Source organism: Macaca fascicularis, chromosome 15, assembly GCF_037993035.2.
Source record: "Macaca fascicularis isolate 582-1 chromosome 15, T2T-MFA8v1.1".
Lineage (NCBI taxonomy): Eukaryota > Metazoa > Chordata > Mammalia > Primates > Cercopithecidae > Macaca > Macaca fascicularis.
Window position 1 is genome coordinate 20,193,675 of NC_088389.1, and position 15,605 is coordinate 20,209,279.

At 39.8% G+C, this 15,605-nt stretch overlaps 1 protein-coding gene across 19 annotated transcripts in view; it reads left to right on the plus strand.

Moving 5' to 3' along the window:
- Positions 1-15,605, plus strand: part of DENND1A (DENN domain containing 1A) — a 545,711-nt gene that overhangs the window by 40,838 nt on the left and 489,268 nt on the right. For all 19 annotated transcript variants that reach the window (XM_045372599.2, XM_045372603.2, XM_045372601.2 and 16 more), the window contains exon 2: positions 7,538-7,608. In XM_045372599.2, the coding sequence (XP_045228534.2) occupies positions 7,538-7,608 (71 nt within the window). The remainder of the gene's footprint in view (positions 1-7,537; positions 7,609-15,605) is intronic.

Genomic DNA, 15,605 nt, shown 5'->3' on the forward strand with positions numbered 1-15,605 from the left:
GATGATCCAGCAGAGTGATCAATAGCATGATGCCTTGAAAAAAAGCCATTAAGCTTCGCTGCTGCCTAAATATTGTCAAAGCCTTTGTCTATTTCATGGCTTCAAGCTGAGTGTACTTAATCATTTTGAGAGCATGGTCCTGGCTGGGTGTGGTGGCTAACACCTAATCCCAGAACTTTGGGAGGCTGAGGTGGGCAGATCACTTGAGGTCAAGAGTTCAGGACCATCCTGGGCAACATGGTGAAACCCCATCTCTCCTAAAACTACACAAATCCTGGACATGGTGGAGGGTGCCTGTAATCCCAGCTACTCGGGAGGCTGAGACAGGATAATCACTTGAACCCAGGAGGCGGAGGTTGCAGTGAGCTGAGATCTTGCCACTGCACTCCAGCCCAGGCGATAGAATGAGACTATCTCAGAAACAAACAAACAAACAAACAAACAAAAAACACAAAAAAACATGGTCCTGAGCACTGAGCATGACCCTTCCGGTGAATCACTGAGAACTGTGTTCAGCAGAGAGATCTAAATAGAAATGCTCTGTTGGCTTACTCTCAGTCTTCATTCTCCCAGAAACAAAAACTGAGCAGACCTCCCTTCTTTCAAAAACGTTTTATCTGTTTGTGTTTGTCATTTTTCAGTATTTAAGAGCTGAGGCTGTTGTCAGCAGGTGTGACTTATTGAGACCTTTGACCAAAGGAAAACATCTTTACAGAGTAATAGGTGTAAGCAGTGTGTATTCTGTAAATTACCTCCTGTCAGAAAAAGAGAAGTGATTAGTGGGAGTTGGAAACATGTCATATGTTGGAGGAAAACTCATTCATGAAACATTTATTGAGCCAGGTGTTAGACTAGGGTTATGAGAAGATGCAGTTGGTACCCTCAAGGAGCTACCAGTCTAGTGGGGAAGAATATATTGTATTTTATCTGAGACACACCAGTGGTTCTCAACCTTGGCTGTTCTTTGGAATAAGTTTAGGAGTTAAAAAATATCAGTGCCTGGAGATTCTGATTTAATTGATCTGTGATATGGATTGGGCGTCAGGATTTTTAAAAAGCCCCCCCAAGTAATTGTAATTGTACCAGAGTTGAATGTGGTGAGAGCATGGAGAGTGGGAAGTACAGGGTGCCTTGGGAGCGTAGAGGTGGGGCAGTTAACCCAGTCTAGGCTGTGAGTGAGTGTGAGTGTGTGTGTGTGTGTGTGTGTGCATGTGCATGCACATGCTCACGGGTCAAGGGGGAGGTGGGAGGGTTGTTGAACAATTATACTTCCTAGAGAGGAGGTAGTGCCTGAGCTGAGGCTGGATGAATGAGTTTGTCAAGTGAAAAAGGCTGGAAAGACTGTTCTTGGCAAAAGAGCAATTGAATAATGTAGAATAGTAAAGTGGTTATTGTCTTTGGAGTTAGTTCCATGCTGATTCTGCTGCTTGGTCACTTTGGCCAATTTATCCTCTGTGAGCTTCAATGTCCTCATCCCTAAACTGGGAGTAATATTACCTGTGAGGTTATTGAAGACTAACTGAGGTAATGCATGTGAAGTGCTTAGGATCATGGCTGGCACATAGGAGCAGTAAGTGGTGTTAGGTGTATGGAAATGGTATAATTGTCATAGAATTAGGGCATGCATGCATGGTTTGCTTAGAGAGCTACAAGTAGATCTGTATGGCTGGATTGTAGGGTACAAGACTGAAGAAGATGGGGGGTGGGAGCCAAAAAAAAATGCTTGGCAGGTGGGCAGGGTTAGGAGTCTGCAGGAGAATGAGGCAATTAATAATGGGATATCATGGCAGAACCAGGACATTTCCATGGTAATATCTTAAGATGTATCATGAAATGTTCTGGGAAAACTTGGGTCCATATTGGAAAATTGGCTCTGAATGTGGCATTCTCAGCATCATTACATGTACCAAATTAGTAGTGAGTGTTAATAGGACAGAAATAGGATTTTCAGTTCCTTTAGCCAAGAAGTTAAAAATATTAAATATCCTGAAGAGTAATGGAGGGATGAGCAATCTCAAGGTGGTCCCAGAGAGCCTCTGGAAATTGTTATAGTCTTAATTGTTTACAGGCTTAATGAAAATTCTAAGTAAGGTGGTTGCTTGGCTGTTTGCATTTAGAGGAGGCACTTTTTTTTTTTTTTTTTTTTTTGGTTTGGAGAGAAATAGAGAATGCTTCTATCTGCGTTGGCTTCACTGGCCCTTAAAATAACTGATGTATATTTGTTGGTGTGTTACATAACCTGTCACAACATTAGTCACCACTTCTTCCATAAGGCAACATGGAAATGATCATAGATAAGCATGACTATAATTTATAATTATAGACCAATTTGGTCTTAGCATTTTAGCTCTTTTTTTTTTTTTTTTGAGACTGTCATAATCCTTGACTCCATGTAATAGAATAGAACTATGCCAGCTGTTTGAACTAAGTAAGAATCTTAGGCGGCTTTATTATGACTCATTAGAGTGAGGCAGTCACTACGGATAGTGGTAGAAGAAGAGGAATAACCTTCCTTGTTTCCACAAATGCCTTTTTTCTTTGAAATGTATCTTTTATTGCAGAACCACTATTGAAATAATGGATTATTGTGGTATCCCCTATGTTTATGATGTATATTCTAAATTATTTGGAAGAATTCTACTTAACTGGTAGTTCTTAAAGTATGGTCACGGGTCCAGCAGCATCAGGATGACTTGGAGACTTGTTAGAAATACTAATTCTTGGGTCCTACCTGAGATACTCTGGGGATGGGAACAGAAATCTTTTAGTTAAGCCCTCCAGGTGATTATAGTACATGCTAAAGTTTGAGAATCGTGGAACCGGATGATCACACCCATCATTTATTGAAATCTTTTAGACCTCAGGAAGGCAACTGTATTCTTTTTGCCTTCTACCCAGTATTTAGGTGGCACTGGCTATGTGCCAGTCACTGCCCAGGCACCAGGGAAACACTCCTTGACATGATAGACAAGATCCCTGCTCTCCAGCAGCTTACATTTAGAGAAAGGATACTGACTGTAAACCAAGATTGTGACAGGTATAATGCAGAGAATTAAACTTAGGTGATAGAGTGTGTGTTGGGAAAGGCCTTTCTGAGGAGGTGAAGTATAAGCTGAGTTTTCAGTGCTAACAAGGGCCACCTGTGTGAAGATCGCTATAAAGTACTGTAAGATGGGACTTCTCTTTGGTGTGTTTGAGGAGCATAAAGAAGGTCATTGTGGCTGGAGTTGAGTGGGCAAGGGGAGAGAGGTATAAAATGAAGTTGGACAGGTAGGCAGAGGCCAGATCATGTAGGACCTTGTAGGTGTTGCTAAGCACTGCCACCCTCTTTTTTGTTGTTTGTTTGTTTAAATTGTGGTAAATTTCACATAAGACTTCCCATTTTAACCATGTTCAAGTGTACAGTTCAATGGTATTATGTATATTCATATTGTGGGACAATCATTATCAATGTCCAGCTTCAGGACTACAACTTTGACTTGACTTTGTGTGGTGTGGGGAGCTTTTAGGAGATTTGGGCAAAGAAGTGACATAACCTGAACCTCAGAATAAAAGAATTACTGTCTGTTAATGTTGAGATCTGACTCTAGAGGGGCGAGGAAGAAAGCAGGGAGACCCGTCAGGAGGGTGCTGCAGTAATCGAGGTGATATGATGGTGATCTCTCAAGGATGGTTGTATTTGGGGGTGCTAAGAAACTTTGAGATTCTGGATATATTTTGATGGTAGAATCAGTAGACTTTTCTGATTGGTTGACTGTGGCATATGAAACAGGGGAGTCAAGGATGACATTAAGTTTTGTTAGTCTCAACAACTAGTAGAGTTCAGGAGATGCAGGTTTGAGGGAGAAAAATATGATAAGTTAAATTAGAAATGCTTCTTAGATGCCCAGTTGGGATTTTTTTTTTTTTTTTTTTTTGGATACAAGGTCTCTCTATGTTGCTTAGGCTGGCCTCAAACTCCTGGCCTCAAACAATCCTCCTGCCTTGGCCTCTCCAGTAACTGGGCATCACCCACCTATGCCTGGCCCAGTGGGGATGTTGAGCAGGTAGCTGGGTAAGGGAGTCTGGAGTCAGGGAAGAAGTAGTCAGGTTGGAGATGTGACTGAGGCTTGTATGCTTGGTAATGAAAGCCCAGAGACTGAATGAGATCATCTAAGCAATGAGTCTGGACAGGGACAGTAGGAGAGCTAACCTGAGAAGGGATTAGAAAGGAGTAGCCAGTGAGGTAGGAAGACGACCAATAGAGAGCAACATCCTGAAAGGCAAGGGAAGAAAGACATTCGAGGAGGAGGGCAAATGGATCAACTATCAAAAGCTATTGACAGGCCGAGTAAGATGAGCACTGAGAATCGAGCATTTAAATACATTTTAGCAATGCAGAGGTCTGTGGTTACCTTGACCAAGTTGTTTCAGTGGTGTGGTGGGTTCAGAAGCCTGGTTGGGGTGTGTTAGAGAAAGGAAGAAGCAGCAGAAACAATGAGTATATACATTAGGCCATTTTTCACTTAGATAGCAGGGCTGTACAAAACACCCTGTGGTACAGGATAATGTGTTGGTGTCCCTGTGTTTTAAAGTTTGGATACAACACCTTTGCATGCTCATTTTATTTCAATTTTTTTTTTTTTTTTTTTTGAGACGGAGTCTCGCTGTGTCTCCCAGGCTGGAGTGCAGTGGCGTGATCTTGGCTCACTGCAAGCTCCGCCTCCCGGGTTCACGCCATTCTCCCGCCTCAGCCTCCCAAGTAGCTGGGACTACAGGCGCCCACCACCGTGCCCGGCTAATTTTTTGTATTTTTAGTGGAGACGGGGTTTCACCATGTTAGCCAGGATAGTCTCGATCTTCTCACCTCGTGATCCACCCGCCTCGGCCTCCCAAAGTGCTGGGATTACAGGCTTGAGCCACCGCGCCCGGCCAAATGTGGGAAGCTCTAAAGAACCTCCATGAAGTCCTAGGATCCTGAAGAACACACTTTGAAGGCTGTTATATTAATAAAGAAGGAATGAAATTCTGAGATGAAATTCAGCCAGTTGCAATCTAGGCTTAAGAAAGACATTTTGAGGTTTCAGAGAGAATCTTCCTGATGCTCTTCAGATTATACTACCTATTACTCATGAAAGATGACCTTAGAACTTCCCTTTCTTTCATCAAATGTTCTACCTTAAGATCTTTTGAATGAAAGGGGTGTTTGCATATGGTATCTTCCACAAATATTGGGTCCCATATGCCAAAGATGCCAAGATCATTTTGTACCCTCTTGCAGGGAAAAAAGAGCACAACAGATTTTTAAGGTCCTCTTGAAACTTCAGTTTACTTAATTTTTTATAAGTAAGATACGGTGACTTAATGTCTGATTTAAAAAATAAGTCTGTTTGACAAGGTATATTTAAATACCTTGAATTTTAGAGCAGCCAACTCTTTGCTACAGACACTTGAAAGCAAAAGCCCATGTTTCTCTTTGGGGAAGAAATGACGATTTTACACCCCTGAAGTAAGTAGATTCCTGATTCACAAAACACACATTTTTCTTTTCCCTCCTAAGGACGTAGAGGGAGTATTACCATTTTTTACTGAGTGTAAAATGTCATTATTTATAACATGAGCCATAATTTAAGGTATTACTAAGAAAGAAAAAAATGCTGGCTCTTAGAATTGTAAAATGCTATCGGTTGTAAGAGATGTGAAAATGTGGGGGGAAACAGTTCATGCTAGAATCAAGTGAAATAGGATTTGAGGACCAGGAGGCGTGAGTTCTGGTCCTGGCCATGTTTCTAGACAAGTCACTTTAGACTCCCTTTGCCTGAGGTTGCTCATTTGTACGACTGGAGTAATGCCTGACACACTTATCTCGCAGGATTATGACAATGACGAAATGAGATAACTGAGATTGCTATTTTGAAAAGTAGATACCACTGGGCATATTAAAAGTATTTATTTGATGTAAATAAATCCTTAGACATGATTAGGCAACTCAGAAAGTTTCTTACCTCATCTTTGTTGTCAGATTTAAAATAGAATTAAGTTACAGATATTTGAAAGTACATTTTCTTCTGCTAAATGGTTTTTATTTCATCTGCAAACATCTTTTTATGGTAGTTTTGAAATTAAAGAGAAAATGTTAAAATGGTATAACCACAATGCTCTTATTATCTGCAATTAACCGTTAACATTCTGTTCTGTGATCTTTTAAAAATTTATGAACTATTGGCCGGGTGCAGTGGCTCCCAGCAATTTGGGACGCCAAGGTGGGCGAATTACTTAAGGTCAGGAGTTTGAGTCCAGCTTGGCCAACATGGTGAAACCCCATCTCTACTAAAATACAAAGGATTAGCCAGGTGTGGTGGTGTGTGCCTGTAATCCAAGCTACTTGGGAGGCTGAGGCAGGAGAATCACTTGAACCCGAGAGGCAGAGGTTGCAGTGAGCTGAGATTGTGCCACTGAACTTCAGCCTGGGCAACAGAGTGAGACTCTGTCTCAAAATAAATAAAGAAATTTATGAACTATTATGAAATAAAAAAGTAAAAGAGTGTAATAATGAAAATTCATATACTTACCATTGCCAATACAGGTGAAGGCCCATTAGAATCCTGAAGATCATGAACTATCATGAACTACATGGGAACAGTGTCTTACATTTAGATTGGCATCTTGTCTTCACAGTAATCTAGTGAGATACACTGTTCCTCTTGTTTAAGTCTTGAAAACCTGTAAATAAACAAGTTAATCTTGTCATATTTGTGCTTTATCCTGGAATATACTGAGGAGAGGGCTACTTTGTGCTGGTGTTGCCTTGGTCTGAGTTTCCTCAGATTTCTACCTCTGGGTTTGGTGATCTAGCTGTGGAAACTGGAAATATGACATCTGTAAAACCATAGTAATAGCTAGCCTATTATGTGCCAGACATCATGCCTAGACAATTTGTGTGTGTGTATGTGTATATATGTGTATATAATTTTATACATATATATGTATATAATTTAATATGTATATAATGTATATGTATATAATTTTATTATTCATTTTTGAGACAGTGTCTCACGCTGTTACCCAAGCTGGAGTGCAGTGGCATGATCTTAACTCACTGCAACCTCCACCTCCTGGGCTCAAGTGATCCTCCTACCTTAGCCTCCCAAGTAGCTTGCATTATAGGTGTGAACTACCATGCCTGGCTGATTTTTGCATTTTTTTTGTAGAGACAGGGTTTTGCTATGTTGCCCAGGCTGGTCTTGAACTCCTGGCCTCAAGTGATCCTCCCACCTTGGCCTCCCAAAGTGCTGGGATTATAGGCATGAGCCACCACACCTGACCTGTATATATATATATATATTTAATTTTACAATAATTCTTCTGGCTAGGTGTTTTCATTTTGTAGTTTAGGAAGGCATGGGCTCAGAAAAATAGAGTAGCTGGTCCGAAGTTCCATGGTCATTAAGTTGTGAGCTGATGATTTCCATGAAGGTCTGTTTAATACCACAGCCTACATGTTCTATACCAAGCTGCCTCAATCCTCATCAGTAATCATGATCTGTTTCTTTTGTAGGCAGAATCCAGAGACCACATTTGAAGTATATGTTGAAGTTGCCTATCCCAGGACAGGTGGCACTCTTTCAGGTACTTTGCATGTTTGATTATGATTTGGTATGTTACTTATTGTTTGAGATAGCCATGCACACGAGATAATATTTTAATATGAGTAAATGGTTATTTGTCTCTAAGTATGTTTAAGTGCCTTTTTCCTTTTATTCATGCCCACATTATCCTAGGAAGAATGGAGAACGAACACATAGTGAATAGTCTGAATTAAGAGTTCAAGCATAATAGGCTTGAAGTATGGCTTTATTCATTGTAATCATTGGGTCTTGGTTTGCATCTTTCACAGATGCCTGGAAGTCAACTATTTAGTGTGAAATATTGTCACCTTGCTAATGAGCAGGGCTTCACCTCTAGTCTAGCTTTCTAATGGTATAATTAGATTATAGGATACAAAATAATATAAAGGGAATTCTCTGCCACTAATCTAGAAGGAGATGCTTGGACTTAATTTAGTAAATTTTATGTCTGCTGGCAAAAGAAGGTTGAAAATTAGTTGAAGGAAACACCTCCTCTGGCTTTAGCTTTTGGGCTAATTTGGATATGTGTTCCTGGACAAGAGGGTCCTAGGAAAGACCAGGGTACCTTGTGCAGGCAGCGTGTATCACTTCTTGACCTAAAATCTTTCTTGGTTAATGAGAAAAATAACCATATGATCTAGTATTCTTTTTCTTGGTGCCTAAGAGAGTGATACATTTTGCCAAAGGTATGCTTAGGACTCTTGGTCCACCCACAAAAACACCTGCATATATTAATATTATTATTATTTTTTTGAGACGGAGTTTTGCTCTTGTTGCCCAGGCTGGAGTGCAACGGCGTGATCTCGGCTCACTGCAACCTCTGCCTCCTGGGTTCAAGCGATTCTCCTGCCTCAGCCTCTCAAGTAGCTGGGATTACAGGCATGTGCCACTACGCCCAGCTAATTTTGTATTTTTAATAGAGACAGGATTTCTCCATGTTGGCCAGGCTGATCTCGAACTCCTGACCTCAGGTGATCCCCCCGCCTCGGCCTCCCAAACTGCTGGGATTACAGGCATAAGCAACCGCACCCGGCCTATATTAATATTATTTGGGGTATAGAGATAGTGAATCTACTTGGATTAGAAACTTGGAGTAATCAGGATTCCAATGGTAGTTAGGCTCTTAATTGGCTTTACAGCCTTGGGGATATGTTCTGTTATTTTAATTAGATTGTAATAATTGTAAACATTATTTGCTACCTTTCACTGAGTACCTGTTGTTATTCTATATGCTGGACATATATAGTGTCATTTGTTACAATGCATTTTTAAAGGTAGTTGGGCGGCATCCTCATTATACCTATGAGAAAATAGAATCCCAAGGAGGTGAAGTAACTTACGAAAATCATATAGCTACAGTGTGATAGCCAGGATTTTTGTCTAAGTCCTCTTTGCTCTGCTAAGTTGCCTTCTTGAGGGTAGTGACCATGCTGTACACATCTCTACATGTCACCTGCAGGGCTTTGCACCATGTCACCAATAGTTGTTGATGAAAATGAATGAGTTTTCCTTTATAGCAAATGTGTGAATAACTGTGCTGTACTTTTTGGATTATCTAATGAAGGCCATGAAACACATTACAAATTTATGCTTGTCCTGGAAGTAGAACGTGTGCATCTGTGTTAAGTTATGCCTCTTATTGTACATGGAAACCATTGGGTTTCAAAGGGAATTCTCTGTTCCCAGGTGTGTATATGCAGGAGCACTTCATAGGCTGACTTTACAGAGTTACCATTTGACAGTGGCTGTGATTTAACGATAAACTTAAGGACAAAACATTTTCTTATTTCTACAGTTGCTAATGTTTTTCCCTTTCAGTGCTCTAGGATTTTTTCCCCAAAGTTAAAATTAATTTTTTAATATGAACAAAATCTGAAAGGTACAGATGAAATGGAAGAATGAACAAAGTGAATAGCATTTATACTACTTCCTATTTCAGCCATCTCATTCCTCTCCCTATAGACAACACCTTTGTTTAACTCTACAGTTTAATTTTTAAACTCTTATTTTATGTATTTATTTTCATGAGATGGAGTTGCTCTCTTGTCACCCATGCTGGAGTGCAATGGTGTGATCTCAGTTCACTGCAGCTTCCGCCTCCTGGGTCAAGTAATTCTCTTGCTTCAGCCTCCCAAGTAGCTGGGATTATGGGCATCCGCCACCACTCCCAGCTAATATTTATATTTTTTAGTAGAGATGGGGTTTCACCATGTTGGCCAGGCTGGTCTTGAGCTCCTGACCTCAGGTGATCTACCCACCTTGGCCTCCCGAAGTGCTGGGATTACAGGTATGAGCAACTGTGCCTGGCCTATTTTTTTTAACTTTTTGTTTTGCAAGTATCTTATTTTATTATTACTTTTGAGACGGAGTCTCACAGTGTCGCCCAGGCTGGAGTACAATGGCGTGATCTCGGCTCTGCAGCCTCCACCTCCCGGGTGCAAGCGATTCTCCTGCCTCAGCCTCCCAAGTAGCTGGGATTACAGGCGCCCACCACCATGCCCGGCTAATTTTTTGTATTTTTAGTAGAGACAGGGTTTCACTATGTTGGCTAGGCTGGTCTCGAACTCTTGACCTCTTGATCCACCCACCTTGGCCTCCCAAAGTGTTGGGATTACAGACGTGAGCCACTGCACCTGGCTCTTATTTTTTAATTAGTATAAATTTAGGGGGTACAAGAGCAGTTTTGTTACGTGCACATATTGCATAGTGGTGAAGTCTGGGCTTTCAGTGTACCTGTCACCTGAATAGTGTACATTGTACCCATTAAGTAATTTCTCATCCCTCAGTCCCTCCCACTCTTTTGAGTCTCCAGTGTCTATTATTCCACACTCTATGACCATGTGTACACATCATTTAGTTCCCACTTACAGGTGAGAACATGCTGTATTTGACTTTCTATTTCACTTAAAAGAATGGCCTCCAGTTCCATCCATGTTGCTGCAAAAGACATTTTTTCAAATTTCTTTCTTTCTTTTTTTTTTTTTTTTTTGAGACGGAGTTTCGCTCTGTCGCCCAGGCTGGAATGCAGTGGCCAGATCTCGGCTCACTGCAAGCTCCGCCTCCTGGGTTCACGCCATTCTCCTGCCTCAGCCTCCCGAGTAGCTGGGACTACAGGCGCCTGCCACCATGCCTGGCTAATTTTTTTGTATTTTTAGTAGAGACGGGGTTTCATCATGTTAGCCAGGATGGTCTTGATCTCCTGACCTCATGATCCGCCTGCCTCGGCCTCCCAAAGTGCTGGGATTACAGGTGTGAGCCACCACGCCCGGCCCAAAAGACATTTTCTCATTCTTTTTTATGGCTGAGTAGTATTCCACATTTTCTTTATCCAGTCACCCATTGCTGGACACTTATATTGATTCTATATCTTTGCTATTGTAAATAGTGCTTCTCTAAACATATGAGTGCAGTTATCTTTTTAATGTGATTTATTTTCCTTTGGGTATATACTTGGTAATGGGATTGCTGGATCAAATGAATTGTTTTGAGACTATTTTAAGAGTTACAAGAACAGTCCAGTGCATATGCTCTTTCCTTAGATTTGCCAGTTGTTATTATTTTGCTGCATTTGCTTTATCACCCCCCCAACGCATACACAGCACATACGTGTGCATGTGCATATACGCACACAGAATTTTTGCTGAATCATTTAAGAGTGAGTTGCAGACATTATGACCCTTCACCCCTGCATATCCAGGAGATATTCTGGATGTATCTCCTAAGAATAAAGACATATTCTTATATACCCCTAGTATAATGATTGAAATCAGAAAATTTAATGTTGATATAATGTCGGTTGCCCATATTTAAATTTAATCAATTGTTATATCATGTCCTTTATAGCATTTTCCCTATGATCCAGAATCCAATCCAGAATCATGCAGTCCATTTAGTTTTCATGTCAGTTTACTTCCTTTCAGCTCAGAATGATTTTTACAGCCTTTCTTTGTCTTTTTTGACACGTTTTTGAAGAATTTGGGTCTGTTGTTTTGTAGAAAGTTCCTGGATTTGTATCTGTGTGATTGGATCTTCATGGTTAGATGAAGGTTATGGGTTTTTGGTAGAAGTATCTCAAAAGTGATATGTGTCCTTCAGTGCATCCAGTAAGCAGGCACATGATGTCTGTCCTGTTATTTGTGAAAAAGTACATAAAACATATGTATAGTTTAACAAATAAGTATAAAGTGAGTAACCATGTTATTACGATCCAGGTTAAGAAATATAATGTTACCCAGTTCTTCAGAAATACTGGTCCTGGCAAGAGGGACCCCTGACTTGGCCTGCTGCTTTAGAGGGATCTGCTTTGTCCCTCCTCTACCAATGCCCTTTCCACAGGGCAAGGAGTCTCTGGAGCCTACGGAATATGCTCACTTGGAGCCTAGACCCTTCCATCCTAGACCATGCTTTGAGCACCCAGCATCTCAGACCTTCTTGCCCAAATGGCCCTGAGCTTTTTTTCTGGAGCCTGTGTGAGTCTTTCCCCTGGGGTCTGTCCTCCTGGGAGTGGACTATGCTGCTGGTGTATACATCCCTAGGTATAAGGGGCGGTCTAAGGATAGCTGTCAGTGGGGAGTAGAGTATGGGATAGAGCTTGTAGTGCAGGATGGAGAGGGGGCAGTGGGCAGTGAGCCAGTGGCCAATTTGCCCTGCACCACTGCTTTTCTCCATGGAATGCAAATACAAAACTCAATATGAACCTGGTCTTCTTGTTAGTTGTAAAGGTATATTTATTATGGCAGGAGGATAGAAAATATTTAATAGTTTGTATGCTTGTTTTATAACTTTTAAATATGTAAATATTCAGATGTATGGTCTGTAGGTCTCTATTTGAACCCTCACCTAAGCCCTGTAAATGTTACAGGTGGGTTTGCCCAGCACCCCAGAGGCCCCTCCTCGCTCCCTCCCTCCCTCCCTTTAGAGGTAACTACTAGCCTGACTTTTATGATAATCATCTGTTTGTTTTTCTTCATAGTTTTGCTACATAAGTATACCTTCTTGAAAAATGTAATTTAATTGTGCCGCCTTCTGAATTTTATAGAAATGGAATTATTCTGTATGTAGCTCTGCTGCTTTTTTGCTTAATTATGTTTGAAAGGATCTTCCATGTTGTGTGTAACTGCAGTCATTGATTTTCATTGCTGTGTAGTGTACTATAGAATTATTTCAGAATTTAGTTATCCATTCTACTATTGACCTTTGAAGTTGTTCGCAGTTTTTGGCTACTATAAGCCATGCTACTGTGATCTTTCTTATGTATGAATCCTGGCACATGTAAACATACATTTCCATATTGAACATACTTGATTACTGAATCATGCCACACTTTTACAAAATGGATTGTGCTAGTCTGCTCTCACCTGCAGTGTTTGGTAGTTTACACTTACTGCTCTACAACTTCATCAGCCCTTGGTACAGATTTGACTTTTGCCAACCTGATGGTTATGTAGTAGTATCTCCTTGTTGTTTTTAGTTTGCATTTTGTTGAAGATTAATGACATTGAACACCTTCTTATACGCATATTGGCTTCTTACTTGTTTGTTTATTAATTAGAGACAAGGTCTTGCTCCCTTGCCCAGCTGAAGTGCAGTGGTGTGATCATGCAGGTGTTAAACTCCTGGGCTCAAGTGTTCCTCCCACCTCAGCCTCCTTAGTGGATGGTACTAGCCTCCTTAGTAGCTGGTATAGGCTTACTGGCCTCTTGAATATCTTTTATAAAGTGCTCATTCAAGCTACTTGCTCATTTTTAAAATTGAGTTTTCTACCTTTTCCTCATTGGTTTATAAGAAATTGTTTATATACTATGGATATTAATTATCTGGTTATATGTGTTACAGATACCTTCTGTGGTTTGTCTTTCACTCGATGGTATCTTTGACCAAAACATCTTGGTTTTCATATGGTATAAATTTAACAGTATTTTCCTACTCTACAGATATGAAGATATTTTCCAATATTTCCTTTTTTTTCGTTTTTTTTTTTTTTTTTTGCTTTTTAGATTTTGTGTAGAGATGGGCTCTTACTATGTTGCCCAGGCTGGTATCAAACTCCTGGATCAAGTGATCCTCTCACTTCAGACTCCAAAGTGTTGGGATTATGGATGTGAGCCACCTCTCCAGGCCCAATATTTTCTTTTAAGAGATAGATAGAGCCAGGCGCGGTGGCTCACGCCTGTAATCCCAGCACTTTGAGAGGTTGAGGCGGGTGGATCACAAGGTCAAGAGTTCGAGACAATCGTAGCCAACATGGTAAAACCCTGTCTCTGTTAAAAATACAAAAACCAGCCAGGCATGGTGGTGCATGCCTGTAGTCGCAGCTACTTGGGAGGCTGAGGCAGGAGGATTGCTTGAACCTGGGAGGTGGGGATTGCAGTGAGCCAAGATTGTGCCACCATGCTCTAGCCTGGGTGACAGAGTGAGATTCCATCTCAAAAAAAAAAAAAAAAAAGAGATAGATAGCTTTGCCCTTTACATCTAGGTCTTTAATCTACTAGGGATTTTAGTTTTCTATTGGATAATTAATATTCAGAAAAGTTAACCTCTAAATTTGATTCCTTATCAGTGATTTTTAAAAATTGAGAGACTAAATAAAGCTTATTTACTACGATATGCTATGTCTGTACTTAAAACATTTTATAAAGTGATCAGGTACTTTAAACCATACCTAAAACATTACCTAATGATAAAAAGATGTAAGGTGAGAAACGGTAAACTTTAGGGACAGTTTTTTTTTTCCATTGATTGCTTTTAATGTCTACACTAGTGAAGTCATGTATTGTAAACTGTCCCTCCTGTGTTCTGTGCTCTGAAGAGCGTCTCATGACATCTGTGGAAGGGACATGTGATCTGCCAGTTCTACTTAGAAATTGCATTAAGACCCCTAACACTGAATTGGAACACTTTCCAAAGATTGTACAAATAAAATTTGAGTACACAAGCTGAACTCCCACATTTTTGGAATTCGTAAAATTTTCTAGTTACTATTTACCAGTGAATAAACTGTCACTTAATATTTGATTTCTGGTATCTTTTGCCTGCTTCTACAACTTTACTTGTTTTTAATGCAACTTATGTTTGTCTTTTTCTAATATGTAATGCATTATTTTTGCCATTTTAGATAATTACAAAGAATCTGCTTTAAGATTAGTCTTTGTTCCTGAGATCTGCATCTCTGATCTGTGCCAAAGTATCTGAAAAACTTAGATATAAACCTTACGCTGTACAGTACTAGTGTCTGGGCATAATCTTCCCTTTGAAGTTTGTTTGCATCCCCCTAGAGGGATTAATTCCCTGCTGTGAGAAGGTGGGTTAGAAAGCACTGAAACTACTTTATGGGTCTTTAATTGGAGGATTTAGTATACATTTTGTTCTGTAAACTTCTGTGGGAGTTTCATTCTTACAATTTTTCTTATACTGTGATATGTTATGTTTTCATTGTAAATTAAAGTACATATACTCACATTTTTCTTGTTATTTAATGCATACTGACAGATTATCCTGATGTGTGTGTTTTTTTCCATTTGTCTTTAAATTTTTAGTAGCTTGTTTTCAGATTAATTCTTGAGTATGTGTAAAATTTTAAACTTCTTGGAAAATGATGAACAAGAGAAAAATTATCACTCAATAACTACTGTTAATGTTTCAGTATCTTTATTTCCTTATAGTCTTCTTTTGTGTGTGTGTCAGTGTGTGTGTAAATAAAATGTAAAAACTTTTTTTCTGAACTCTCAGCTATATGCTTTTTCCTCACTCTCTCCAATTATTCATTAAGCTTTCCCTAAAATTGTTAATGTAGATTTGTAGAAATCATTTTAGTTGCTATGAATTATTACATCATGTTTATGTGCTACATTTACTTATAATGGAATCTTTAGGTTGTTTCCAAAGTTCTGTTATAAATGATGTCAGTGAACATCTTTGTGTATAATGCTTGTCAGTTTATGTATGTAATTTAAATACTTTTAAAAAGTTGTATCATTTTGAGGAGATCTTTGATCTACT